At 31.3% G+C, this 27,105-nt stretch overlaps 4 protein-coding genes, 1 non-coding gene and 1 pseudogene across 7 annotated transcripts; 3 read left to right on the plus strand and 3 right to left on the minus strand.

Moving 5' to 3' along the window:
- Positions 1–1,108: 1,108 nt before the first annotated feature.
- LOC124843332 (Ribosomal L18p/L5e family protein) lies at positions 1,109–1,851 on the minus strand. The gene has a single exon (XM_047320058.2). The coding sequence runs from the start codon at positions 1,714–1,716 to the stop codon at positions 1,345–1,347; it is 372 nt and encodes a 123-aa protein (XP_047176014.2). The 5' UTR covers positions 1,717–1,851; the 3' UTR covers positions 1,109–1,344.
- A 2,667-nt stretch (positions 1,852–4,518) lies between these two features.
- On the plus strand, positions 4,519–9,038 carry LOC124843323 (uncharacterized). Of its 3 annotated transcripts, XM_088092820.1 has the most exons (5): positions 4,519–4,683; positions 4,938–4,999; positions 6,291–6,371; positions 7,024–7,582; positions 8,517–9,038. In XM_088092820.1, the coding sequence occupies exons 4-5, from the start codon at positions 7,031–7,033 to the stop codon at positions 8,727–8,729; spliced, it is 765 nt and encodes a 254-aa protein (XP_087948946.1). In that variant the 5' UTR covers positions 4,519–4,683; positions 4,938–4,999; positions 6,291–6,371; positions 7,024–7,030; the 3' UTR covers positions 8,730–9,038. The 3 variants fall into 3 exon arrangements, with proteins under 3 accessions (XP_087948946.1, XP_047176005.1, XP_047176004.1); XM_047320049.2 differs by lacking the exon at positions 6,291–6,371 and having other exon boundaries at positions 4,519–4,687; XM_047320048.2 differs by lacking the exon at positions 6,291–6,371.
- A 552-nt stretch (positions 9,039–9,590) lies between these two features.
- Positions 9,591–10,954, minus strand: LOC124843324 (calmodulin-like protein 3). Its single transcript, XM_047320050.2, has one exon. It carries the CDS (start codon positions 10,858–10,860, stop codon positions 10,204–10,206), a length of 657 nt encoding a protein of 218 aa, XP_047176006.1. The 5' UTR covers positions 10,861–10,954; the 3' UTR covers positions 9,591–10,203.
- A 4,450-nt stretch (positions 10,955–15,404) lies between these two features.
- On the minus strand, positions 15,405–15,486 carry TRNAS-GCU (transfer RNA serine (anticodon GCU)). Its single transcript has one exon. It is a non-coding gene; the product is annotated as a tRNA-Ser (tRNA).
- Positions 15,487–16,172: 686 nt separating this feature from the next.
- Positions 16,173–18,336, plus strand: LOC124843350 (uncharacterized). Its single transcript, XM_047320080.2, has 5 exons — positions 16,173–16,418; positions 16,520–16,892; positions 17,040–17,176; positions 17,719–17,756; positions 17,845–18,336. The coding sequence occupies exons 2-5, from the start codon at positions 16,538–16,540 to the stop codon at positions 18,056–18,058; spliced, it is 744 nt and encodes a 247-aa protein (XP_047176036.1). The 5' UTR covers positions 16,173–16,418; positions 16,520–16,537; the 3' UTR covers positions 18,059–18,336.
- Positions 18,337–23,272: 4,936 nt separating this feature from the next.
- LOC124843333 (serine/threonine-protein kinase-like protein ACR4 pseudogene) lies at positions 23,273–26,766 on the plus strand (annotated as a pseudogene).
- The last annotated feature ends 339 nt before the right edge of the window (positions 26,767–27,105 follow it).

Here is a 27,105-nt window from a genome sequence, read left to right on the forward strand (position 1 = left end):
AAATTGAAAAAGAAGGAAAGGAAAGTGACTCCATTATTTTCTTTTCTTTTCTTTTTACTTTTATATTCTCACGCCATATCATTTCTTTCATCTTTTTGCCAACTTAGTTGCACATGTCTCTCGATCAATCACACCATCTAATGTTGTTGAAAAAAATACTATAATTATTCCAATTTGTATAAAAGATTATAAATAAAATATTATCACACTAAATTCTATTAAGGTTAAATTTAAAGTGAGAATAATTAAATTTGTTTTATTCTTTATTTGAGTCGCATAATTAAATTGGAAGTGGTTTTTTATTTAGAAATTGACCAAATATTATTAAAAACTTGTAGTGAAAAATATAAAACATCGATGGGACGTGAGAGGCTTCAAATGGGTTTTTAGAAGTGCATGCTCACAAAATATGTGATAATTGTAATACAAGTGTACAAGTATTTTGTATTTTGATTAATGTACATGAGAATAAAAGTGAAGTGCGCTTTAGAATTGCATTAAATATTTAAAAATATATATATAATTTTTATTTTATTTTATTTGCATAAATTATGTCAAATAAAAGTGTGTCTAACGTTATTCAGCATATATTTTATCATGACAATACAAACTCGAAGGATGGTTTATCCAATTTGAGGTTTTTAAGTTCTTAATGTTTTTCCTCAGTTATATTTTTAAAATACACACTGATTTTAATGTTTTGAAATATATTAAAAATTCTTTTAATATATTAATATCAATAAAAAAATACAAAAAATAAACTGACAATTTGGACTCAATCCATAATGTTTTAGACAGTGGTTTGCATGTATTCTATATATTCTAATTTTTATGGTGCAGTATGAAGGATGTTCATAACAACCCCAAATTGTTTACATTTTCATGGTTAGTCAATGTTGCAAGCCAACTTTTCTTGCATTGGTAACCACATTTCTACATTGGTAATAACGTTATAGTATTGAGAAAAACTTCAATTCAAACCACAAAAATTATGTGAGCATGCAGTTTTCCGCAATGGAGAATTATGAATTTATTTAGAATATTCTACGACTATGCCAAACGCCATTTGGATACCGAACACAACTTCGCAACCATCAACTCAATCAGAAAACAAACAAAAATCTGGCAACTGGAGCGGCCAAGTTATTAATCAATCGATGTTGATACGAGCAAAAAACAACAATGCTCAGTAATTTCTGAACAATTTGTGATCCCAATAATAATAATAATAATAATAGAATTAGGAATAGTGACTCAGAGTCAAAATTTTATTGTGTGTGGTGAAGAATTGGCTCAACAATGAAAAACCCTCAAAATTGAAACTCACAATTTGGGGTAAATTAATCAGTGAACGCCAGAAACGTGGACGCCGGCGTTTTTGATGGAATGGAACAAGGGAGAGACCATGACGCGGTAGTGTGGTGGACGGGATTGTTCCTCGCTAGGATCGATTTGCACGGTGGTGACACCGATTTCTCTGAGGCGGAACCCTAGCTTCTCCCCGACGCGAGAGGCCACTTTACCGTCCCAGTAGCGCTGGGATCTGGGGAACCGGTTGAGCTGTGCACGGTAGTGAGCCGCGAATTCCTGCTCCGACGAGGAGGCCATGGCTATTATGGAGGAGGTGGTGGTGTTGGTGACTTGGGCGGTGATTTTCCGGCATGACAGCACCAGCTGCAGCACGTGGCGGTGTTGGTTATGGTAGGTACCCGCCATCTCTCTCGCACGGTACCACAACTTTTTGGTAGTTTGCGGACATCACAACACCTTCACATGCTTATTTTATTTCCTTCTGTTTTATTAAATATTATAAAGTAATTTAAGTATTATATTATTACACACTATTTATAATGTAAATATTAACATTTTGTAATCATATATTATATAAAAAAATTAATCAACTCTTAATTAAAAAGTAGTTTTAATGTAAGTTTTTTAAATATATACAATATACTTTCCTAAAAAAAAATTATTTGGAATTTAAAATGATCACAGTTTTAAAGTAACCTTTTATATTAGTAAAATACATTAAGATATTAATAAAATATTTGGCAATCAATATTTAAATTTAACCAAACTAATATATTCAATAAATATAATTAGACAAATTTCTCCCAATAAATATAAATCAGTTTCATTTCGATTGCAAGTCAGTTTATATATATATATATATATATATATATATATATATATATATATATATATATATATATATATATATATATATATATATATATATATATATATATATATATATATCCATTCTAACATGAATTTTCATATTTATTAGTATGGATGTAAATATGAATAGTATTAAATTTTTTTAATTGAATATGGAAATAGGATATACATGTATTACTTTGTCTTTTGTTTTTGTATTATTTCAATATAAATTTTTATTTATATTTTCATCTTTGTTTAAATTATTAAAACATTCTTAATTTATTAATTAACTTAAAAAACTTCTATACAAAATTTACTTTTTCATTTTGAATTTTTGTTTTATTTAGAATTTTTTTGGTTTCATTAGTATAATTTTTATTATCTCCTAATGGTTTTGATAAGTTTAATATCAGTATAATTTTTGCTTAGATCCTTAGAGTATTTTCAATTTTATTATATTTTTACTTATAAACAGTATATTAAATTGTTTTTGGATATTCATTTCTTTTTTCTATTTTTATTTATTATCTATTATTATAATGAAAAATATAATTTTGAGATTTTTTTATGTGATTATTTTTACTTTTTAAATTATTATAATTTTACCACTGCAATTATATAAAGACGTTTAATTTATTATAATACAATAATATAATATTTATGAATCAGATTTATCACCATTCAACTTAAATTTTTTCTTCTTATCACTGTTTTGGTTAGACATCTTTTGTGTAAACATGTTTAAATGGTATATTCAATTTTAGTGAATCAAATAAATTTTAAGTTTCACATTTAATTATTTTACTATTTTTTTATATAAATAATAATTTTGTACTCTCGATTAAGTGCTTAATGGTGTAATATAAATATCTTCATTATTTAATTTATAATATAAAACAAATATCTTCTTTATTTTCTATGATATAAAAAAAATGAAAATGTAATGTTTTAACATTAACTATTTGATAATATTATTTTTATTTTTATAATTTTTATTTACTACAAAAATTAATAAATTGATATTAAAATAAAAAAAACAAATACACATAGAATATATTTATTGTACAAAAAAATTAAAGATGGGAAATTAATTTAAATATAAGAATAAAAAAGTGATATATTTTTACTTTAGAAACAAACATGGATAATGAAATTTGTGTATATTCCATCAATTATCCATACTTTTAAATCTTTTATTATGGTCGGATGACCCTATATGGCAAGAAAGGACGAACGACCCAACTTAGTAAATACTCGAGATGGAACTAAAACAAACTTAGAACTCGTTCGGCCTGCTATGAATAAAAGCCGAATGACCAATCTCAATAACATTCTTACTAAAAAGACATTAAGAAAAAAATTTAAACATAAGTATTAATTAGTATAATAGGTTAAGATTGGACCGTCACTAAGATTCTGTTAATCTTAGGCTAACCTTAAAAATTATAAATAAAGAAGTGGGTGATCCAACTTATTGTGTATTTAAGACGGTTGCTCTAACCCTGAACACAGACTATTTATTTACTGACTTAAGTATTGAAATACCTTTGACAAATACTTCCCGTAATTGAAACGAAAATAGGATAGAGTCACAATTACGACTTTTAAAAGAAAATGGTGAAAATATTTATAGAAATTACTTTACCCTATACACGAAACAAAAATAATTTGTTGATAAAGATGTTTATCTTGTAAAAGGAATATTTTCCTTCTATTAAGGAAAACAAAACTATACATCAAAGTTTGTCCCAACCGAACATGATATATTTATAAGATTAAATTACGTAATTTTTTTACTAAATTACATGTTTTTTTATCAAGGGGATTTAGTTGTTATAACACTTAAGTTACTGAATTTTATGCACTTAATATTCTTTTAAAAATTGTTAACATATAATTTCTAAACACAAGTTATTAATTAAAACCTTACCATCATCAAATTCCATCGACAATCGCAAATTATTAAAATTTGTCCTTATATACTTATTTCTATCAGTTAGCATAATAATTAATTTTTATAATTTTATTTATTATATAGACATGATTTTAAATAATATAATTTTCATACTAGTTATATGTTTGTTCTTTAATTTACTCGTGCATATAATTTTGCTTGCTTTTTAAAATTATATTTAAATTTAATTTTTATATTCGCAGTGCATACAATAATTATTAAACAAGAGGAGTAAAGAATGTTAGCTCAGGTGACCGGAAAAAGTTGTGAAAGGGTCGTGTGGGGGTAAAGAGGTCATTTACAGATGTAGGTGGGTCTTTAAATAGTAGTCAGGTGGTGGAAATAATAATTTGAACTGTCCCTATTTATTTTTTAATTTTGAAATAAATAAATGACACCTGCGAGCGTGTACTGCATCAGTCCGTGGTGTCACTGTTGGTCATGCGTCCGTACATCAATGGTGACTGAGTGTTTGCGACTCTTTGGGATTCGGAGAGACCCAAATTGATAAACCCGACCCGATCCAAATTAACCACTCTAGGTTGGCGGACCTAATCGGAGGAGGGGTAAGTAAGGCTTCTTCAACCTTTTCTTCCCCGTGTCATTTTTCTGCTCCGAATTTGTATTCATCAAGAAAACCAACTTTTTTTTTTCTAGAACTCGTGCTTTGAATTTTTCGGCTATTTAGAAACATTCCATCAGGAAATACTAGTTTTTGTGAGCAGTCAATTTGACAGACAATTCAGAATTTAGATGGGGGGTTCATGGTTGAAAGGGAAACTGTAATGCAATGTTAATAACTTGCATGTTCTTCTTGCAGGTTTTACAGTAAAATGTTGAAATCTGGCTGATTTTATCTCGGTTAGTTCTTGTGCTGGACAGGTAGTAAGCTGTTGTCTTCATCTTCTCGATTTTTTGAAAAATTCTATATATATTCTTAGTTAATGAAATTTAGCATGCTCTTGTTTGTTTACTTATACAAAGTAATAATAGTTAGATTCATCAATGTACTTTCTTAATATACACTCATCCCGTGTCCGAGATTATTTTTAGTCTAGGGTTTGACAGGTATCTTATCTAGATTGGGATCTTTGTTAGTGAAATATGTATCTCTATTCGCTTATAAGCTCTAATTAAGGCTACTAATATCTTATATTCATTCAATAATTTTGAATAAATAGGATGGACAATATCCACATATAGTCTATATTTTGTTGTTAGCACCAAGCATACTAGATTTGAAGCTTGGATAAAAAAACTGAGTGTATGCTTATTCAGTAAGAGCTTATCACCTCAGGGATGATGTTACGAACCCAAAGGCCACAATAGCGATTAACAAAGAAAATAGATCAATTATGGAAAACAAGGTCTATATTATTTCTGAAAACCGTAGGAACTTCAGGGGATTGAACTTTCACGCTGCCACTGAGCTAAGCTCCTTCAGAGAACCTAAGTTCTCTGCCCATAAAGAACTATTAGATTCTACTCGAAGCCCTCTGTCCCTTCATTTCACATAGTCTAGCGCCTAATGGCCTTGGGAAGTTGAGGTGCAAACTGCACATTTGAACCGAAATTCATTTTATGAGGACTCAACTTGTGATTGCTCAATCCAATGAGATTACTTTGATAGGTTAATGTTACAAGCGCTCCTTCTAGCTCCTTTAGATAATGTTTGACCCAACTTCTTATACGCTTCTCTTCTTTCTAATGGGAAAGTTAGGCTGCAGACAAATTAAGAATATCTATAAAAACTAAAAGTAGTTTTTTTTTTATGATTGGTAAGTTGAAATCGGAAAGTAGAGTATAACTGGAGGAGCTTCTTCTAAGGAGATAGGAAGTCAAACAGGAATAAGGTCAAATACTAACTTCACTTGTTTTTATAAACTAAACAAAGCTTGAAGGAGGATTAATTATTATTTTCACAAGCTTTGTCAAACTCCTCATATTATAAGAAATCCTTCATAGAAACTCTTTCAAATTCTCCTTGGATTTTTTGTTGTTTTCTTTTCTGGTTGAACGTTATTATCAGTATTTATGGTTAGATAATCAAATAGCTATTGTTTGTCTAAAACTTTTATGTTAAGGCGTAGACTCTTATGAGTTAACAATAATGTGTTGAGAAAATGAGTTAACTTGCCAAATTCTTTTTTGGAGAATCTTGGTAAACTTGCAGAACTATGAATATTGTATAAACTCTCAAGTCAAGAAGCAATTTAGCGGCATTGAAATCAAATTTCCCCTCATTGAATCCAAGGTCAGTGTTGTATGCTATGACTGTTTTTGAAGGCAACATATAGTAAAATTTTAATATGACTTAAATGATGTAAAGAAAATAACTCTTTTTGAAATGTTTTCACTTTAAGAACTAATGTTTTTATGAATTTATATATGATTTGGTCATGTGTATTTTGACCTTCTTCAATAATGACGTACTGTCTCACTGGTTTGTTACTTTGTTTTATTATGGAATTGAAATGTTACATGATTGTTGTGTCAAGAGTACTAAAGTTATGCATATGCTGTTAGGGAACTAATTGTATCTAGTAGAAGAAGAAACATTACCCAGCCTAACTGCCTGGCAGTTAGGTAAGTCAGTATAAAAGGGGTGGGTTGGTTGGTGAGAGGGGGAGTCTTTGAGTGTTATTGTTTGGCGGGAACTCTTGTAGTTCTTTGGAGGGAGGTTAAGCTCTCTGGTTACGTTGTAACACCATTCTTACTGATTCATTTTCAATAAAAGGAGGCTGTATAATTCAGATATATTGTCTTTGTGTGTATTCGAGTGTTTTTCCATAGGTTCTTGATCCAAGAACCTATCATATGCCATGGATTTTTTTAATATATTTTTATATTAGGTAAACTGGTTTGGAAGAATAATCTAATTATTTTGAGTAATTCTTCTGCAATAGTGAGGCTATGGATCACGAATCTGGCCAAGGATTTGACTCGGATGATAGTGACCTTGAAATGCAAGCAGAAATTAGTGAGAAACACCAGAAAATAGATGAATTTTCAAAAGACCTAGAATTATGTGGAAGTGAAGATGAGAAGTTTGTCGAACTACCTGCAACAGAGATTCCAACAGATATAGAAGCTGTTGAACCATTCATAGGCATGGAGTTCAATTCAAGAGAGGAAGCGAGAGAATTCTACATTGCCTATGGTAGGCGAATAGGGTTTACGGTACGAATACACCACAACCGTCGTTCACGAGTAAATAACCAAGTTATTGGTCAAGATTTTGTCTGCTCAAAAGAAGGCTTTCGTGCAAAAAAGTATGTACACAGAAAAGATAGGGTGCTGCCTCCGCCACCAGCCACTCGTGAAGGTTGTCAAGCCATGATAAGGCTGGCTTTACGGGATGGAGGGAAGTGGGTTGTCACCAAATTTGTAAAGGAGCATAATCATAAGCTAATGAGTCCCAGTAAAGTTCCATGGCGAGGATCTGGGAAGCACTTGGTTAGCGAGGTATGTCTTTCCTTGGCAATGACAAATGTGACTAGATGATTCTTAAGAAGAGTGATTTGTGATCTATAGTTGAATGCACAGTTCCCAAATCCTTTTTTCTTTGTTCTTTGTTATTCTGTTGTCGTCAAACGGATGAAATCCAAAAAGGTCAGTCAAACAGTGCACTTTTAATGAACAATTTAAGTATGTTTTGATTGAACTGATAAGATCTTCACTCCTAGTGTCGTGGTTTGACATCAGTTTTGGGGGGATTGAAATAGACATATTAAGATAAGCTTGTCTAACAAAATGCAAGTAAATTCTTAATTTTGGGTTGAAATTGCGAGTGCCAATTACTATAGTCCCTGAGTTTGCAAAACATTTATCACTTTGGTCTGTTATGTCTCGGCCTAAACCATTTTCTCATATTTTGCTGCCTTTTTACTGGTGTCTCTGATTTTATCTATATCTTCCACCGGCCCAAGCAAAACCTTCCTGTTAGCATTCCTGTCATGCAGGCTTTTAGTTATTTGAAGGCAGTGTTTACCATTGATTCTCCTAAACATCTTCCAGTATGTTCCTTAGACCATAAGGGAGTTCTGTCAGTCTTTCATCAGGAAGATATGATAATCGGTAAATGAGATATGTCAGTAACTTTTAACAAACTATTTTGATTAAAAATTATTAAAGAAAGCTTTTTTAGGTCCCACTTTTTTTTCAAAAAATAAATGAGTCAAACCATAATTTTGTAGTTTTCATAAATTTTAACCAATAATTGAGTGTCTTGCTACTCTCCTCTTAGTAAATTATTACATGACATTGACCGTTATTGAGAAAGAGAAAAAATGGAAGAAAATAGCTGTGAATCTGATTGATTAAATTGTTGAATAACAATGAAAGCACATCTCAAGCTACTTGGATAAGTTTTTTGATGATTTCATTGTTAGTGCCGCAGGATGAGAAGGATAGGAGAATCCGTGAGCTATCACTTGAGTTGTACAATGAAAGGCAAAAGTGCAAACGACGTTGTGCTGCATATGAAGAGCAGTTAAATATAATTCTGAATGATTTAGAGAAGCACACCGAACATATTTCTGAAAAAGTTGCTGCTGTAGTACGAAGTATTAGAGAGATTGAGGAGGAAAAATCAGATTCAGATGGTGGGTAATTAGTGCTATTATAGCCTGTTTCCTCATTGGAGACATCCTGGTTGAGATTGTCAAAGCGTCTTCTAGACATTGAAGGCTAGCATTATTCTGTCGGCATTTAGATGCGATTTGCTTGAAGTAGTGTGTTTGATCATGTACCGTTCAAGTTAAACTTCAGGCACCATATAGTTTACTCGGAAATTCATTTTCTGGTGTTCACCATTTCGTGGATTATGTTGGTTCTCAAATTATAATTTGTACATGATTTATTACTCTTGCCCAAAAGCAGTGAGTATAACTTAGCCATTTCATTCTTCCTTTTGACTAAACTATTTCGATCCTTGGTCATCACGCAACCTTTTCCAAGTTGGTAGGATCGTGGTTTACATCAACTATCGATTCTACTTTCCCCTGCTCGCATTCTGCTTACGCATTTATTGATTATAGCTGGAATTTCTGGTTAATCATCACTTTTCAGTTTTTTAATAAGGTCAAATTTATCTCCATTGTCAGTGTACAGGTATGATTTGTTGTTATCTTGTCAATTCGTGTTAGATATCACTTAAAAGATAATCATACTATGAACTTGAGTCCTGAAGGTTAAACATTGGGGTAAGCTCATTAATCGCAAATGTGTCCAAATCATTGTTTTCTATTCCATTGAAGCTGACTTACGAACATACTGCCAAATAAACTTGCAGCTTGTAGCAGGACATTATTCATGCATATGCGGGCCTTGCCAACTACCAAACATGCCAAATAATAGTAAGTAACTAATTAAAGCCATGTCATCTTATTTTCTGTGAATTTATCCCAAATCAACGCTGTACTTGATTAAAAAAAAAGGTGTTCAAAATTCAACAGAATCATCCAGCACAGTGTTGCAGAGTGGAAAATAGAATCATTCATTCTCTCACCTCAAAACTTCAACAAACACAACACGTTGTAACAGTAGCAGTAGTTCCCTGATTTCAATGTCCCTCATCCAAAGTCAAGAAAAAAAAAAAACCTTGCATTAAACAAGGCTCGTCTCATTTATGCTTATCAAGCCAGGTGCTAACCCTCCAAAAAGTCCATTGGAAAAAATAACACACACACGCACACAATCCTGGACGCTTGCCTCTTCCAAAACCATAAAAACATGGCATGCATGGTAAGTGGGAGGCACGAGCTCAGATTACACACCTAGAACAAGATGAATGAGATGGGATTGGTCTAAATCTTATACCCTCCCATGATAAAAAAAAAACAAAAAAAAAACATCACAGATGTTGATGCTCTGGACTAATCTTCAGGAGACACATGTATATATAACAGAAGTACCTGACATTTGAAGATTAATCCCAAATCACGTAACAATTTCTCCCCAGATTTATTTACAACATGGGAATTGAAGAATGGAACGATGACTTCTCGAACGTGGAAACCACAATGATTAGCTTCCAGAAAAACGGATCCGAAACACGAAAGCAAACGGAAGCAGATGGAGAAAAATCAAGTGAGAGCACTAAAGCCACCCCCTTTCATCATTTGCTTGAACTCTTTGTAATCGACCATCCCATCTCCGTCGACGTCCACCTTCATGATCATCTTCTTGCAGTCCTCGACTGTTCTTCCCTGTTTCAACCCGAGCGAGGACAAAACGGTCCTCAACTCTTCCACGGTGATGAAGCCATCGCCGTTCTGATCAAACACGTTGAAGGCCTCTCGCATGTCGTCCTCCTCGTCACGCTCGTCCATGATCGTCTGGTAGAGCTCCCCGAACTCATCGATGTCCACACACCCATCTCCGTTAACGTCTATTCTCTCGATCATCACGGTCAGCTCCTTGTCGGGAATGAAAATACCCAGATTGTCCAACGAGTCGCTCAGCTCCTTCTTCGTGATTCTCCCGTCGCCATTACGGTCGAACATCTGAAACACGCGCTTCAGCTCGTTGGGATCCATCGAGAGTGAAATTCTGGTGAAGGCACTCGAAGAAGAAGAAGAAGAAGATGGTTGTGTTGGTGTTGGTGTTGGTGCTGTGGTGGTGGTGGAGGATCGGAACCAAGAAGGAGAGAGAATGGCTCGCACCTTCTTAGGAACCAGACACAGAAGAAATGGATGAAGGAGGTTGTAAAGAAGAAAAAACCTTAGCATAATAGTTGGCATCGGAACAGATGTTTGTGGTGCTTCGTTTCTTCGGTGAAGAGAGATTTTTGGCTTCTAAATAAAGACTTCTTAGGTTAGCTAATTAGCTTCGTTGGTTGCATTCATATATATATACACACATATAACATAAACCAATTCCAACTACAACGACACTTTACTTAGCTTTTTTTTTTTTTTCTCTTTATTGAATTTCAGAATGAGTCTAACTCCGAGTAAAAATGAAAAAATAAAGTGACATATATAAGGTCCAAGATTTATTAATTTATTGAATTCATAAAATTGAAAATTCATTAACTCTCAATAAAAATAAAAATAAAAAAATAGAGTACCATTTATTGAATACATAAAATTGAAAATTCATTAACTCTTAATAAAAATAAAAATAAAAAAATAGAATACCATATAGGATCGAAAAAAATACTATTTAAAATTAAAAACTCATTAATTTATTGTTTTAAAGAATTTTTAACCGAAAGTATTTTCAATTATTATATTCAAATTTTATTAATGTTGTATTTTTTTAATAAATCTATTTTTCGATAAACTTATAAAATTAAAGATCCATTAATTATTAAATACGTAAATATCATATAAGATGAAAGGTTGTTTTTGATAGAAAATAATATTAATCCTTATATTTTATGTTATTCGATTCAAATCTAATTAATGTTGTATTTTTCAATAAACGTCTTTTTTTCACATATCCAACAAAACTATACGTTCTTTCACTGACTTTATCTTTCACGCGTTTTTGCAATCATTATCGCTTTGTTACAGATTCATGTTGTCGAAGGAATCGTATTTTATTATTGAGACACAATGCAAGAGAGTGTTTGATAGAAAGTAGATATTTTTGAGTGCAGTAGAAGGGAAAGCAGTGAAATGCAGTTGGTTTGAATAAAGAAACATAACCATGGTTATGACTTGGTTGTTGAAAGACGCGTTGATATTAAATAATGGGTTTGGAAGGGGCCATGAATGGTGTTGGCTTACCTGTAATTTGAGTTGCAGTGATTTTGATGTAATTAATGAAGTGATTAATATAAGGACAATGATATTTTGACAACATTTTAATACTGTCTATGTGTCATTCTGTTATTGGTTCAAAATTATTTCACAATTAATAATAATAATTACAAACACGAATATAGATCAATCACAAAATGATACATAGACAGTGTTAAAATGTTGTAAAAAAGAACGTGGAAGAGGTTCCATCATACAATAAATAAACGTAGGTCTGCCAATCATGACTCTCTCCTCTCTGAATGGATCAGAGGCTAAGTATTAATTCTTTTTTCCTCCTTCAAATCACAACCATTTTTTTGAATTATTCTTCTCTTCCAGAGTACCCAATGACCTGGTAAAATCCTTCTAAAACCTGCTTTTGAGATCTAAGTATACGTTAATGATTTAACTTAAAAAAACTACTGATACACTGTAATATTATTGTATATTTATATTTTTTTTAAAATATATAAAAATATAAGTTTTAATTTATTTCTATTTTTAATTTTAGGGTTAAATATGTTTTTTTTTGTTAATTTTTACTTAAAATTAGAATTAATCTATTTTTAAAATTTTGAATTAGTTTAATCTATCATATTAAATGTGTGAATTTAATCTTTTTAATCAAATTTTATTAAAGATTTCAAACACGTTTTATAACTAGTATTGAAAAAAAATGTATTAAAAAAGATAAATAATTCAAATGCTATCATGAAACATGTTTAAAATCTTAAAAAAATTTCACAAAATTTGATTAAAATGACTAAATTCATGCAATTTTAAATATGAGAGACTAAATTTATTTAAAAATAAAACTAATTTTGATTTTGATTAAAAATTAAGGAAAAAAACATATTTAACATTTAAGTTTAATTAAAGAAACGGATTAGCATGTAAATTTTTGATTCCTACTTTTAATCTGTGAATTTAGTGAATTAAATAGACCGGATAAAAAGAATACATAAAAAAGAGTGAGAATTGAAAATATCAATCCAACCAGTATTAAACGACTTTGTCATCTTACTAATATCATTCATATCATTTATATTAGTATATGTAAAAGATTTCGAGTTTTAATTTTTTATTAAATATTTTTCTCTTTAACTAATGGAAATTTTTATTCTAATTTTCTTATCGATAGTGGTAAATAGGGTTAGAAAAAGAACCATGAAAAGAAAGATTGATTAAATAAAACAAAAAGATGAGTTAAATAAGGTTGTAATGTAACATAGAAAGAGAAGTTTGAAAAAGCAATGGGGTGAGTGAAAGAGCGTTGATAACGGATCTAAAATATAAAATATAAAATATAAAATAAAGAGAGACTTTAATTATATTATTATGATTATTATTTTCAGTGACTTACACTCAAACACCTATTTCCGCGTGTTTGGTAGGGTGCTAACACGTGGCATCCTTTAATGTCTTCTCTCTTATTTTTCTTGGCCTTTAGTGTTTGTATAAAGATAATAATTGTTATAATAATTTAGTTGGTGTATTACTTATATAATCTATGCCGGTTAGGCCCTTTAAATAAGATTAGTATGTTAAATAAACAATTAATTCAAATATTCTATTGGAGTTTTTTTTTTATCGATGTTGGAAAGTGGTGGCATTTATATGATCCAAATTTCAATTTTTTTTATGGATAACATTGTTCATATCGATGAAAAGTTATTATATATGAAAAGAAAAACCTATGCTATCAAGAGAAGTCATTGGACACTCGTAAAGTTAAGAATTTGATTGGAAATGTAATATTTGTATTTATTGTATTCATTTCAATATTTTATATGTAAAAGAATCAAGTATTTTATGAAAAAAAAGAATAGTATTGTCAAAATAAATTAAAATTCATAGGTAATTTTGGTTCATATTAGTGAAATTGAATTTAAAAAAATTATAAATGTTGATATGGAACAAAATTTAATTTAATTTATTATGATTAAACTTGTAATAAGACATGTTAACTTCAATCTACCTATAAATTTTAAATCATATTAAAAGTTAAAAATCCTAAACTTAAACCTTCTTATGTTATGGATTTATCCATTTAAAACTTTAACATTATAGATGAATAAGTAACAATAATTATTTGATGTTAGATAGTAATTTATTTTGTGTTTTTATACTTTTGAATTGTATTTGAAATTTAGTATATATTATATTTATATTGTATTGTATTTTTTTTATTGAAAACTTTTAGACTGTAGATTGAATTTTATTTTCTATAAAAAAAATTATTATTATTAAATTGACCTTCAAAGTTTTACTTTCTTTATTGTTAAAATTTTACATAATTTGATTTCCTACTAAATTTATAATTGAAAAAGTTATACCAAAACAAAATGATAAAGAAATATGTTAGATGATTTAATTGACATTTTGCATGAGGTTGACCATGCACCATTTTTTTTTTACGTTTCCGAAGCTACAGTAATTCTGCCTTGAATATTTTATTAAAAAAATCAATTTCTATGGTTTTTACAGCACCTTCACATAAATCTTCAACATCATTACATTTTTTTTAACACTTCCATAAAAATCTTGAACAATTTCACAACTCTGAATAAACCTTTAAAACTCATCTTTCAAATATGATAATATTTTAAAAAAGTATATAAGAATATCGATTTGAATCAAGAGAATAAAAAATATATATTTTTTAAATTATTGGTTACAAATTTCATTATTTAATAGGTGCACAAATAATCAAATATTAAACAAGTAAATTTATCGGAAATGTAAAATACCTTGTATAGAATACTACTTTTTTTAGCGTGTGCCTTCTAGTAATTACCAAAGAAAGTATAATAGTGAAATTAGAAATATTTTTAATTTCTCTTATTAAATGGATATGTACAATGTATATTGTAGCGATGTGATTATATACAAATAAACAAATACTTAGAAAATTATAAAAAGTAGTAAAAAAAATATATAAAATGAAATATTGGATGTTATTTTATTCCGGAACACCAAATTTGTAAGAAAAAAAAATATCATGTTTAGGTGGAATTAACAAAAAACTTGCAAACAAAAAAAACACATACCTATTCCACAATAAGACTTAATTAAATGTGATTAGTTTTCCAAAAAGGTCAAATTAGTTGGAAAAAGATATGATTTAAAAGACATGCTATTAAATTGAGTTTGTTGAAGAGTCTTCTAAAATAAATGATTCGTTATAAATTATACTTCAAACAAATGGCTCACCTAAAAGAAGATTTTTGTTTGATATTAAAAAAAAATCAAATCATTATTTGATAAATACTTGAATTTACCTTTTAGAAACTTATCTGAAATATGATAATCTTAATGATAAACTTTTAGAAGTTTTTATAATATTTAATTCCTTGCAGATATTTTATTGTTTTCGTAATGAATATATAACATCTACAGTAATTAATTAGTCTATTGTTGTTGTATATCAAAACTAAAATTGTTAAAAATTTATTTACTACAAGCACTCCCTTAATGATTATTGGTTTTTTTAAAATGTTGATTATGAAAATAAAAATAAAAATAAAATATTAAATCGTCGCCTGAGAGATTCGAACTCTCGCGGGGAAACCCCATGTACTTAGCAGGCACACGCCTTAACCACTCGGCCAAAGCGACATTTGATGAGATTGGAGGTAGCTTAAAAGTTAATAAAGGTTAAAAATATATGGAAAATGAATTCAAATAAATATATTAAAATATAATTTTATCTAAATATTTAAAGTTAATTAGAGAAACACAAGTTTAATTACAATACGTGAAATATCATAATAAAATAAAGGGTTAAATATGTTTTTAGTCCCTAAATTATTGGTCGTTTCTGGTTTTCGTCTCTCTTTCGAAGTAAGGTACAATTTGGTCCTCATTCTTTTCGAAACGTTCGTTTTAGTCTTCGGAATATTGGTTTTAGTCCTCATTTGTTGTTAAATGAGGACCAAATTTTTAAACAGTGTTTAGTTTTCGAGGACTAAAACGAACGTTTCGAAAAGAACGAGGACCAAATTGTATCCTACTTTAAAACAGAGATAAAAATCAGAAACGGTCAATAATTTAAGGACTAAAAACATATTTAACCCTAAAATAAAATAAAATAAAATAAAATAACAGGATAAATATACTTCTGAAAAAAAGGTTTTAGACTCTGCCAACAAATATATAAAAGGTAAACCTTTCTAAATCTTTATTTTCCATTTTTAGGTGAGTCTGACATTCTCCGCAAGATTTGAGATCAGGTACTACTCATGTTCCTTCTCTTTCTTTTTTCCACTTTCTTTATAATAAAATAAAAACTGTTTCTTTATTTTCTCCAAATTCCTTCTGTGCTTCAATTTCGTTGCCACCAATGAGAGCTTTTGCGTGTCTTAACAAACTCTTTTAGCCATGGAAAACAAACCCTCGTAAAGAAAACGAAAGAAAAGAAAAGGAAGTTGCAAGAATATGATCTAAACCTTAAAGAAGTTCATGCTTCCTCGTACTATGGATTCGACAGTAGTTACACATGGTGTCTGTTACCAACTTACAGTTAATGGATATGGGTGAGGGGACATGAGGTGTATATTGAGTTTTCAACCTTTAGTTGCATTTCTTTCTTCTTCTTTTTTGTACAATCATTTGAACAAGATGCTTATGAAGTTGTGTTCATCAATTACAGGAGCAACTTGGGTATACAATGTCTGATAGAGATTCAAAGAAGACAAGGTTGTCTGGAGGAAAGTCTGATATTCATTTAGGCAATACAAGGCACAAGACAGAGCAAGGTTTTCATCGCGGAGAGGTAGAAACTGGTGTTTCTTCACAGGAGAAAGATTTCAGTTCTTCACTGATAGAAATTACTGATGTTCCCCCTCTTTCTTTTGAGTACCATGGGTGGTCAGAGGAGGGGATTAACCTTTGTGTCGATTTGAATTCATCCCCATCGTATTGGGCTAACAGGTATAGAAATGAGGTATGTTTGAGTGAGAATGCGTGTGGGAGTCTTCGGCAGGATCTTGGTTGCTTACGAGGGTGTTCTTCACAAGGAAAAGGTATAAATGAAAAGCAATCCACTGCCTTAGATTAGTTAGCTATGCTGCACCAAATAATTGTATTTCTGGGGCTGAATCTTGTGCTAAAGATGTATCTGAGAAAACCCTTAATGCTATTGATACTAAAGCATAATGATTCATAGCCAGGTGATGAAATTTTTGAAGATGGTGGACTCCCGGATTTAGTTGATCCTAAGAACGATTTAGTTGAGGAACAGGGCAATTCAAAGGAGATTAATTTGGATACTCATGGGAAGAATCTCCCATCATTAGCTGAAGAACGGGTATGGCGTTATGCTATCTCTGACCTTCTAGATTTGTAATGTATAGTTTTTTGTTTTCTTTCCATTTGGAAGGTCTATTTGGATCTTTGTTTACATATATGAAAGTAATCTCATCATTAAAAGATTCAGTAATCTCATCATTACTGAATGAAGTTTCCTAACTCTTTCTATTTGTAAACTTCGGCTTATTATTCATGTTGGTATCTTTTTCACTGTAGTTTGATCAGTGATTTCTGTGGTTTTTTATTTTCTCATTATTTGCTAGTTGTTTTCTAGTGTAATCAGCTCTCAATAATTTGCATCTTATCCTCTATTTTTGCGACAGTATTCTTATAATCCTATGTAACATATCTGTGAAAACAACTTATAATCCTATGTTTGTGCGTGTTGCAGAAGGGGATGAAGTATAGGGTCTGTGGGGGAAGATAATATATAAACTTGTGTGTATTGACAATCTAAAAACTGTTCCATAGGACGAATTCTTATCTTTGCTTTTATGATTTCACTTGTGATGAATGTATAAAGCATCCCTTTATCTGCAGGAGGTGGGCAAAAATGTTAAGGGGAGGGAGAATTCAGAGTAATTACTCCCATCAGCAACATTTTTTCTTAGTTAATTAAGCTTTAATGTTAGTGATTTGAGCATAATCATACTGTGTTTCCTTCAGATGCTACCAATTTGATGAATCGCTTAAAAAGTTTGGTGATCGGGAATCTAAAATGGAACATCAGAAGAAGAAGAAACACAGACACTCAAAGGTTCAAAGTTGCACTGATAAACCTGTTGGAATGTTCTTAAGAAGCATGAAGAAATCTGTGACAGTTCGGCCTAGAAGATCCACACGGCTATTCTCCAAGGTGCTTCACCAATTACTGCATTAATTACAATAATTAGTAACAAAGCCGAAATTTTGTTGTACATGATTGTTCTTTTGAAACATACACAACACCCGAAATTTGAAACCAATATACATGAATTCTCTGTCCAAGAATTTTGTATGTTGCTGCTGCTGTTAGCTTTCTTTTGCTACATACCTACATATTACAGACAATATCTTATATGTGGAGAGATCCATGTGTGTTGTACCTCTCTACATCCATTAATTCATGTATTCATACATATTTGTAAGATTTTTTAACTCACTAATATATTTAGTACATATCCGAAAAATAACTTCATAGTATAGGTTAGTTTTGTTTATGAGAAAATTGTTTAGGGAATTAATTTGAAGTTAATAGAGCGAACTTTTAACTGATAAAGTGTATACCTTAATTATGAATTTCACATCATAAATTAAGAAACTCGTTTTAGCAATTTTAGAATTAGTGTTTTTTTATTATAGATTATTTAAATTTATATAAGACTTACGAAATCAAGATTACTAATTAATTTCCTTAATAATCAAGATCATAAATTTATATAAGACTCGCAGGATAAAATAACCTTGAAAATTAACCAGAATTATCCACATGAAACTTCAATTTAAATTAGAAAATATGACAATCAACCTGCATAACAATTTAGCTAATTCTTATTCATTCTTTGTTTAACGTGTAAGAAATTGTTAATGTTACCTTGAATTCCTCAATTGAACTTCTAATAAATCTGCTCCTTTGTGGGCTCGAGGCAGAATGACAGGGTTAACATTAAATGACTTTTTATTAAAATGTATGATGAAACTGTATTGTAATATTTTTAACATTTTTTTGTTTACTTTTAATCTATCTATTAGATGAAGAACACTTACTAGAATTTTTTAAACTTAACAATACCATGCATTGTTTATAAATGTGTTTTTATTCTTTTTGTATTTGTTTTATATACTTTAAATCAATAAATTAGTTCTCAAACTGTAGAAAATAAGTGAATTTAGTCTTTTTTTTTAACTGTAATAGTAGAAACTCACTAGCAAATATTAAATTTAAATACCAAGAAAAACTACTTTTACGTATTATAAAAGTCGAAGGACTAATAATATCAAAATATGTAAACTAATTTGATTAGCATTTAATGAATGGTTAATATTAAATTGATAGGGTTTGTTTAATAGATGTAGTATAGTTGACTGACAAAGACTAAGAAAAGTAAACAAAAGCTAGCAAGAAACTTATAATAATAATAAAAAGAACTGCACTACATAAAACAATGAGTTTGAATAAAATTGATCAAAACCAACAAAAACATATGAAATTTTGGATCCCCACGTGGTAATCACGAGGTTTATTAGGCCTGAAAAATGAAATACCGATCTACGAATACATGTATACATATTTTGGACTACGATTATTTTAATCATTCTCTCGGGTGATATTATTACAGTGAAATTTAATATAAATATTTTTGTAAAAAATAAGTGGTTTCAATTTTTTTCATTCTCATTTTTTTTAAAACTAAGAAATATGTTGCATTACAAATTTAAATTTTCTATTGGATATTCTTGTATTGTTTGTGTTTTTAAAATATATTTGGTAATGAAACTTGTCATATTATGTCTAGAAGTGAAACCATCATAATTTTCATAGTTTGAATATTGAAAAATTTTAACATCAAAATATCATAGATGATAGTATTACTTATATGCTTCTTAGATTTATTCCTAATCATACACATTAACTTCTTAATTTGAAAAGCAGTACAAGAAAATGCAATTGAATCTTGAAATATACTATGATTTCTCATCTTCCAAATCTTTTAAATAACTGCAGCATCTTCCAAGTCATTTAAATAACTACAGTAATAACAATCACTTTAAGCAAATGACTACAAGAAAACTTCATAAACTAAACAACTAAATCCAAATTTAAATAACTACAGTAATAACAATCACTTTAAGCAAATGACTACAAGAAAACTTCATAAACTAAACAACTAAATCCAAAGAAGAAAACTGTAAATTCTGAAAAACTTCATTCAATCATTTCCACAACCATATAGCAAGAGAACAATGAAAAAACAAATAAGAGAAATATTCAACATTATTATAGAACAAAGAACACATAGAGTATAAAATCACTCATTTTTCTTAATCTCTATATCAACAGGTAAACAACCATATAAAAGCTTCCAAAGAATCAAAGTTTTAGCTGGTGGCATCTCATTTAACCAAATCAAGTTCTTTTTCACACATTCTACATCAGAAGAGATTTTTTTTTTTTTTTGCAATTTGTTGATAAAATACACCAATATCATCCATAATCCAATTAGGCACATCTCATCCTTAGTAACCATTAAAGAATAAAATTTATATAAATTAGTTATAAAAGAAGAAAAATTTCAGTGAGTATAGGCTGAACAAACAATAAGTGACAATTAAAAAATTTACTAGTTGAATTCTCCCCATCGTACTATGAAATTTTCCTTTTTAAAAAGCAAAGTTATTATGAATCTAATCAATCAAAGATTGAAAAAATCGCGCCTTAGGAGCCTCCACAAAAATTGGCACACCAAAATACATAAAAGGAAGATATCATTGATTACAAGAGAGAAGCCTCTTTAGATATCTAACAAAAGAAGCAAAAGCATCAAGAGTGTAAAATTTACCTTTAGCAAGACTCACTCATTGACCAGAGAAAGTGTCATACTCATGCAAGAAAGATTTCAAATGCTACAGGGGTGTTGGTGTCTCTTTTAATTACAAAAGGCAAAATATATCACGAGCATAAAGAGTATGAGAAGAAAATTGTATCCCCAAAAATCAACCATAGGAAGCATGAGTTTTTTGGAAATAAGCTGAGATGTCCCTACTCAAAACCTCCTTAGCAAAACAAAAAAGCAAAGGAGAAAGAGGATCCTCCTGCCTAACTCCTCTATCATGAATAAAGTAAGAAACCAAGCCACCATTAACCTGGATAGAAAGATGAGCAAATTGTAAAATACAAAGAATCCATGTAAAAAAAGCCTTAATGAAAACCAAAACAACACAATTTGAAAAGAAATGTCGATTGATAGTATCAAAAACCTTGGTTATACCAATTTTAATAACTATATTACCACCCTTGACCTTTTTAGATAAAAGATTAATAGCTTTAGAAGTAATACAAATATAATCTTTAACATCCCTCCCTTTAATGAAACCATTTTGATTAGGAGAAATAATTCTACTAGCAATCACTCCAAGTCTATTAACTAAAATTTTTGTAATGATTTTGAAACAAAAGTTAGTCACTGTTATAGGACGAAAGTTAATTATACGTTTCAACATTATAAACAAGAGAAACAATATTTGAATTCATACTAGGGAGGATCCAACCATGTCGAAAGAATTGTTGGACAACTTTACAAATGTTAACACTAACAATCTCACAAAAAGAGTGATAAAAACATCCACCAAAGTCATCTGAACCAAGAGCACTATCACCATTAAGTAAAAAAGTTACATGTTTCACCTCTTCCAAATAAGATAATCCTTAATTCTTTTACGTCTCAGGAGGTTTGCCTTGCAGAAGAATTGAAATTAGCTTTTAAGTGGGTTAATGTGGTGGAAGAGGAAAAATATTCTACTACATAAAAAGATAATAATAAACAAGTTCAAACTACTAGGAAAGGAGGCAGGAGAAGATCTCTAAAAAATATTAATATTAAATCCTACAAAGCAAGAAATTCTAAAAAACAATCAAAGTTTTATGGACTTTTTTTTAGAATGTGAGAGGATTTGCTAATAATAAAACTCTTAATATACCATAATGAGCTTGGGTCAATTCTAACGAGTTTATTGTGATTGCATTTTTCTAGATTTTACTTGATCAAACTTTCAAAGAAATATGTATCATATTAATCAAAGACTTGATATAGGCTTTTTATCATTTTCCTCGATAATTAGTTTTTTAATCGTGTTAATGTTTTATTTTTTAAAAATATCTATTGATTCTCATCCTCAAATTTATTTGTTTTTTTTAAATCTTAATGTAGAAATCTTGATTGGGTACTTTCTTTATAAATGATAGTTTCGAAAACTCCCCCACAAAAATATTTTTCTAGATATATATTTAACCATCAATCAACAATTTAAAATTGTGATAAAATTCAAACCTGTTAATTGGATAATCAAATAGATATTTAACGAAAATATATAATTAATTATAAATATCAACATTGATCTTATAATTAATGCGCATTATTATACTCTACTTTAACCTTTGAAGTGTATTCCTCTCATCCTAAAGGAGTCAAATTCTTGACTCACCAATTTGATTAGAGTCTTCAAACTATATCGGTCAAAGTATTAAAAATATTTAATTAAAAACGTAATCGTTACTATATGTTAATTTATTTTTAAAAACATCTCATTTCATGTTTTATTTATTTTGAGAAACTCTTAACAAATACACTGATCAAATAATAATTTTTTTAAAAAATAATTATTAAGATATACTTAATCATGAAATAACAATTAATTTTAGAGATAATATCCAATAATTTCAGATACTTTAGAAATTGAGATAAAAAATATTCTACTTTCTTTCATTCTTAATCGTTTAGAAGTAAAAGTCAACTATTTTATTTTTTAAAAATAAAATCGTAAAGATCATGCTCTCAAACAAACAATATCGATAATCTTGAAATATCACTCGATAAACTTAAAATTAAAACAAAAACTAAAAACTATTAACATTTAAAATAATCTCTATTATAAAACAAAAATTATATAATATTACTTACCAAAATTTTAATAATTTATGATCTAAAATAATATCTAATTTTAAATTAAAGATCAAAATTATAATTTTTTATGTATAATAAAAATTATTTAAATATTAATATTTTTTAGTAACTAATTATTTTGTTATCTATTGTAATGATCGATTTACATTTTCATCCTACCAAAAAAAAATGTACTTTATATATTACACCAAAAAGAATGACAAAATGCATGAGGAAGTTTGCTACACAGATAAGAGTGGTGCATGGTGAAAAATAAACGCACGAAGGCATGGAATAAAGAATTGAAATGATAAATATTTTTGGGGAAAGGATTGTTCTTGTTCCCATGGGATGATAAATATAGCTCTGTTAACGAAAATAAAATTCAGGAAAACTTCGAATGGAAAGATCAAAAAGCATTAACTGTGTTATTTAATGCCTTCACCTACATTTCCACATATTCAGAAGTAGCAGTTTTGTGTCATTTAATGCATCTTCTTTCCCTCACTCTCTCTTCTCTTCTCTTCTTCTTGCAACCTCCAAAAATACCTTCAATTCTTGATCTATTATGACCGTTTCTTCATTTCATGTCAGTTTTCAAAACACAACATGGAGCTGCTTTTTCTTCTGCTAATTTTTTCTCACTCACCAAACAACAAAAGCATAGCATCTTCTCTGTTGTAAGAATCAAAAGTGGACAAAAGATCCAGTCAAACTCCTTGCCATTTGTGCTGCTGATTGTTGCTTACTCATGCATACAAACCCACAATCAAGATTCTGATTTTTCTACCAGCAATGGCCTTGTTCCACTGGTTATTTTATGACCCCTCCACTCTTTTTTCATTTTTTGGGGTCTCTTCTTGCATTGCATCCATGGAACTGTGAAAAACCATGAGGTAACGATGCTTTTTTATAGTTATATTGGACTTGATTCTCTCCTTTTAAACCGTGTTTCTTGCTGAGTGATCAAAAGGTGTTTCCAACTGACATCATTAGCGAGGATTCTACTTTTTTTGAACAATATCCAGTGTCTCGGTTCTTCATTTCTGCACTTTGAACATGAACCTATGGCCAGTTCCATTTGTTACTATATTTGAGGTTGTGGTTTTCTCATGCTTGTGGTTGCAAGTTTCAAGTCTTGGCTCCATGTCTTCCATTGCCGTCTCTTACGGCGACAAAGGGTCCGCGTTTTGTGGCTTGAAATCGGATGGATCTCACACTGTAAACTGTTACGGGATGAACTCAGCCATAATTTATGGAACACCAACACATTTTCCGTTCTTTGGTCTGACAGCCGGTGATGGGTTTGTGTGCGGGCTTTTGATGAGTTCTAGTCAACCATATTGCTGGGGTAGCAGTGGCCATGTTGAAATGGGTGTGCCACAACCTATGGTTAAGGGAGCTCAGTACCTAGAGATCAGTGCCGGGGATTTTCACGTTTGTGGATTGAGGAAACCATTGACTGGAAGACACAGGAACACTTCTTTGGTTGATTGTTGGGGCTACAACATGACAAATAACTATGTGTTTGATGGGCAGGTTCAAGCAATCTCAGCTGGCTCTCAGTTCAATTGTGGCTTGTTTTCTCAGAACAGAAGTGTGTTCTGCTGGGGGGACGAGACAAGTAGCCAAGTTATTAATATGGTCCCTAAGGGCTTGAGGTTTCAGAAGATCTCTGCTGGAGGGTACCATGTGTGTGGAATCTTGGAAGGGGTGAATTCTAGAGCAGTTTGTTGGGGGAGGAGCTTGCTGGATTTGGGTGAAGAACTTTCAATTTCATTGACAGGTTCAGGACATGGACAAGGTAAAGTTGAATTGGCTCCCAATGATCCCATGCTTTCAGTGGTGGGAGGGAAGTTCCATGCATGTGGGATTAAGAGCTATGATCATGGAGTGGTTTGTTGGGGCTATAGTTTCAAAGCAGGCACCAGAGTTCCTAGTGGGATTAAGGCCTTTGAGATTGGTGCTGGGAATTACTTTACCTGTGGAGTTCTTGTTGAGAAATCTCATATGCCTGTGTGTTGGGGTGTTGGCTTCCCCACTTCTCTCCCTTTGCCTGTCTCACCAAGAATGTGTAGGTCTACTCCATGTCCTCCAGGTTACTTTGAAACGTCACAAAATGGTATATGCAAGTCACCAGATTCCCATGTTTGCATGCCATGCAGTGCTTCTTGTCCTCCTGAGATGTACAAGAGAAGTGGATGCAATTTGAAATCTGACATACTATGTGAATATAACTGTTCTATCTGTTCCTCGCCTGAATGCCTCTCCAATTGCTCCTCTTCCTATTCCAATGCTGCCTCTGGCAAGAGAAGTGAAAGATTTTGGTCACTTCAACTGCCCGTGATTATTGCAGAGATAGCTTTTGCTGTTTTCTTTGTTTGTATTGTGTCCATAACTGCGGTGTTGTATGTTCGCTACAAGCTAAGAGATTGTCAGTGTTCTTCTACAGCAAGAGGGTCAAAGGGGAAGAAACTAAGAGGGAGTTCGTCACACCAGAAGGAGAAATCCAAGGTCCGACCAGACTTGGAGGAGTTCAAGATTAGGAGAGCACAGATGTTCCCGTACGAGGAACTTGAAAGAGCAACCGGTGGATTCAAAGAGGAGTCCATAGTGGGGAAGGGAAGTTTCTCTTGTGTGTTCAAAGGGGTTCTCAAAGATGGCACTGTTGTTGCTGTTAAAAGGGCCATAGTGTATCCCAACGTGCAGAAGAACTCCAAGGAGTTTCACACCGAGCTTGACTTGCTTTCTAGGCTGAACCACGCACACTTGCTCAATCTACTAGGCTACTGTGAGGAGGGTGGAGAGAGACTCCTTGTCTATGAGTACATGGCTCATGGCTCATTGCATCAACACCTTCATGGCAACAAAGTGATGAAAGAGCAAATGGATTGGGTGAGAAGGGTGACGATTGCAGTGCAAGCAGCTCGTGGAATCGAATATCTGCACGGCTATGCTTGTCCACCGGTGATTCACAGAGACATAAAGTCCTCAAACATTCTCATCGATGAAGAACACAATGCGAGAGTGGCTGATTTTGGTTTGTCCCTGCTTGGTCCTGCAGATAGCAGCTCCCCACTGGCTGAACTACCAGCTGGGACTCTTGGCTATCTTGATCCTGAATACTACAGGCTCCATTACCTCACCACAAAGTCTGATGTATACAGCTTTGGCGTTCTACTGTTGGAGATACTGAGCGGGAGAAAAGCTATTGACATGCAGTATGAAGAAGGGAACATTGTTCAATGGGCAGTGCCTCTGATAAAGTCAGGAGATATAGGTTCAATTCTGGATCCAGTTTTGAAAGCTCCTTCTGATGTTGATGCATTGAGAAGAATAGCTAATGTGGCTTGTAAAAGTGTGAGGATGAAAGGGAAGGATAGGCCTTCAATGGACAAAGTGACAACAGTTTTGGAGAGAGCTCTTGCACAGTTGATGGGGAGTCCTTGCATTGAGCAGCCAATTTTGCCAACTGAGGTGGTTTTGGGAAGCAACAGACTGCACAAAAAATCATCTCAAAGGTCTTCAAACAGGTCAGCCTCAGAAAGCACTGATGTGGAAGATCAGAGGTTTGAGTTCAGAGCACCCTCATGGATCACTTTCCCCAGTGTCACTTCTTCTCAGAGAAGATCAGGCTCGGAGGCTGATGTTGAGGGAAAAAATGTAGAAGGAAGGAATTTGGGCAATGTCGGAGGAGGTGGTGGTGGTGGTGGTGGTGGTGGTGATGCTCTCAAAAGTCTTGAGGAAGAGATTGGTCTTGCTTCTCCACGAGAGAAACTCTTCTTGCAACACAACTTCTGACACCCGATCATGTTATTAGTACTTACTGTTCACCAATTTTTTTTATTTGTTTTGTTTTGCTTAACTGAGTCTCATCATGGATTATTCAGTTCCTATTTTCATGGAGTTGTGTTTCAGAATCTTAATGGAGCTTTCATTCTTTCTGCAACTGCAACTGCATTTGTCTTCAATTCTGTGATCACATTGGTTGGCTCCTTTTATTAGATACACAATAACTTTAAGTCATTACTGTTAGAATCATTATCTAGTAAGAACCAGCAAATTAGCGAGTGTAAGCTCTTCCAAGAAAAGTTTCTTTTTTTTTTATGAACTAAAATTAATTTATACATGATGAGATAAAGATAACCTTTTTAGAAGAATACAAAAGTATTTTTAAACATGAAAATCGAGACATATTATCTACTATTTAATTAATTACATTTAAAGACATAATCATTATATGTGTGTATGTTTGTGTATAATCGATTAGGTTATGGAAGTAATCAAT

Source organism: Vigna umbellata, chromosome 6 (assembly GCF_029865625.1).
Source record: "Vigna umbellata cultivar VRB3 chromosome 6, Vumbellata_1.0, whole genome shotgun sequence".
Taxonomy (NCBI): domain Eukaryota; kingdom Viridiplantae; phylum Streptophyta; class Magnoliopsida; order Fabales; family Fabaceae; genus Vigna; species Vigna umbellata.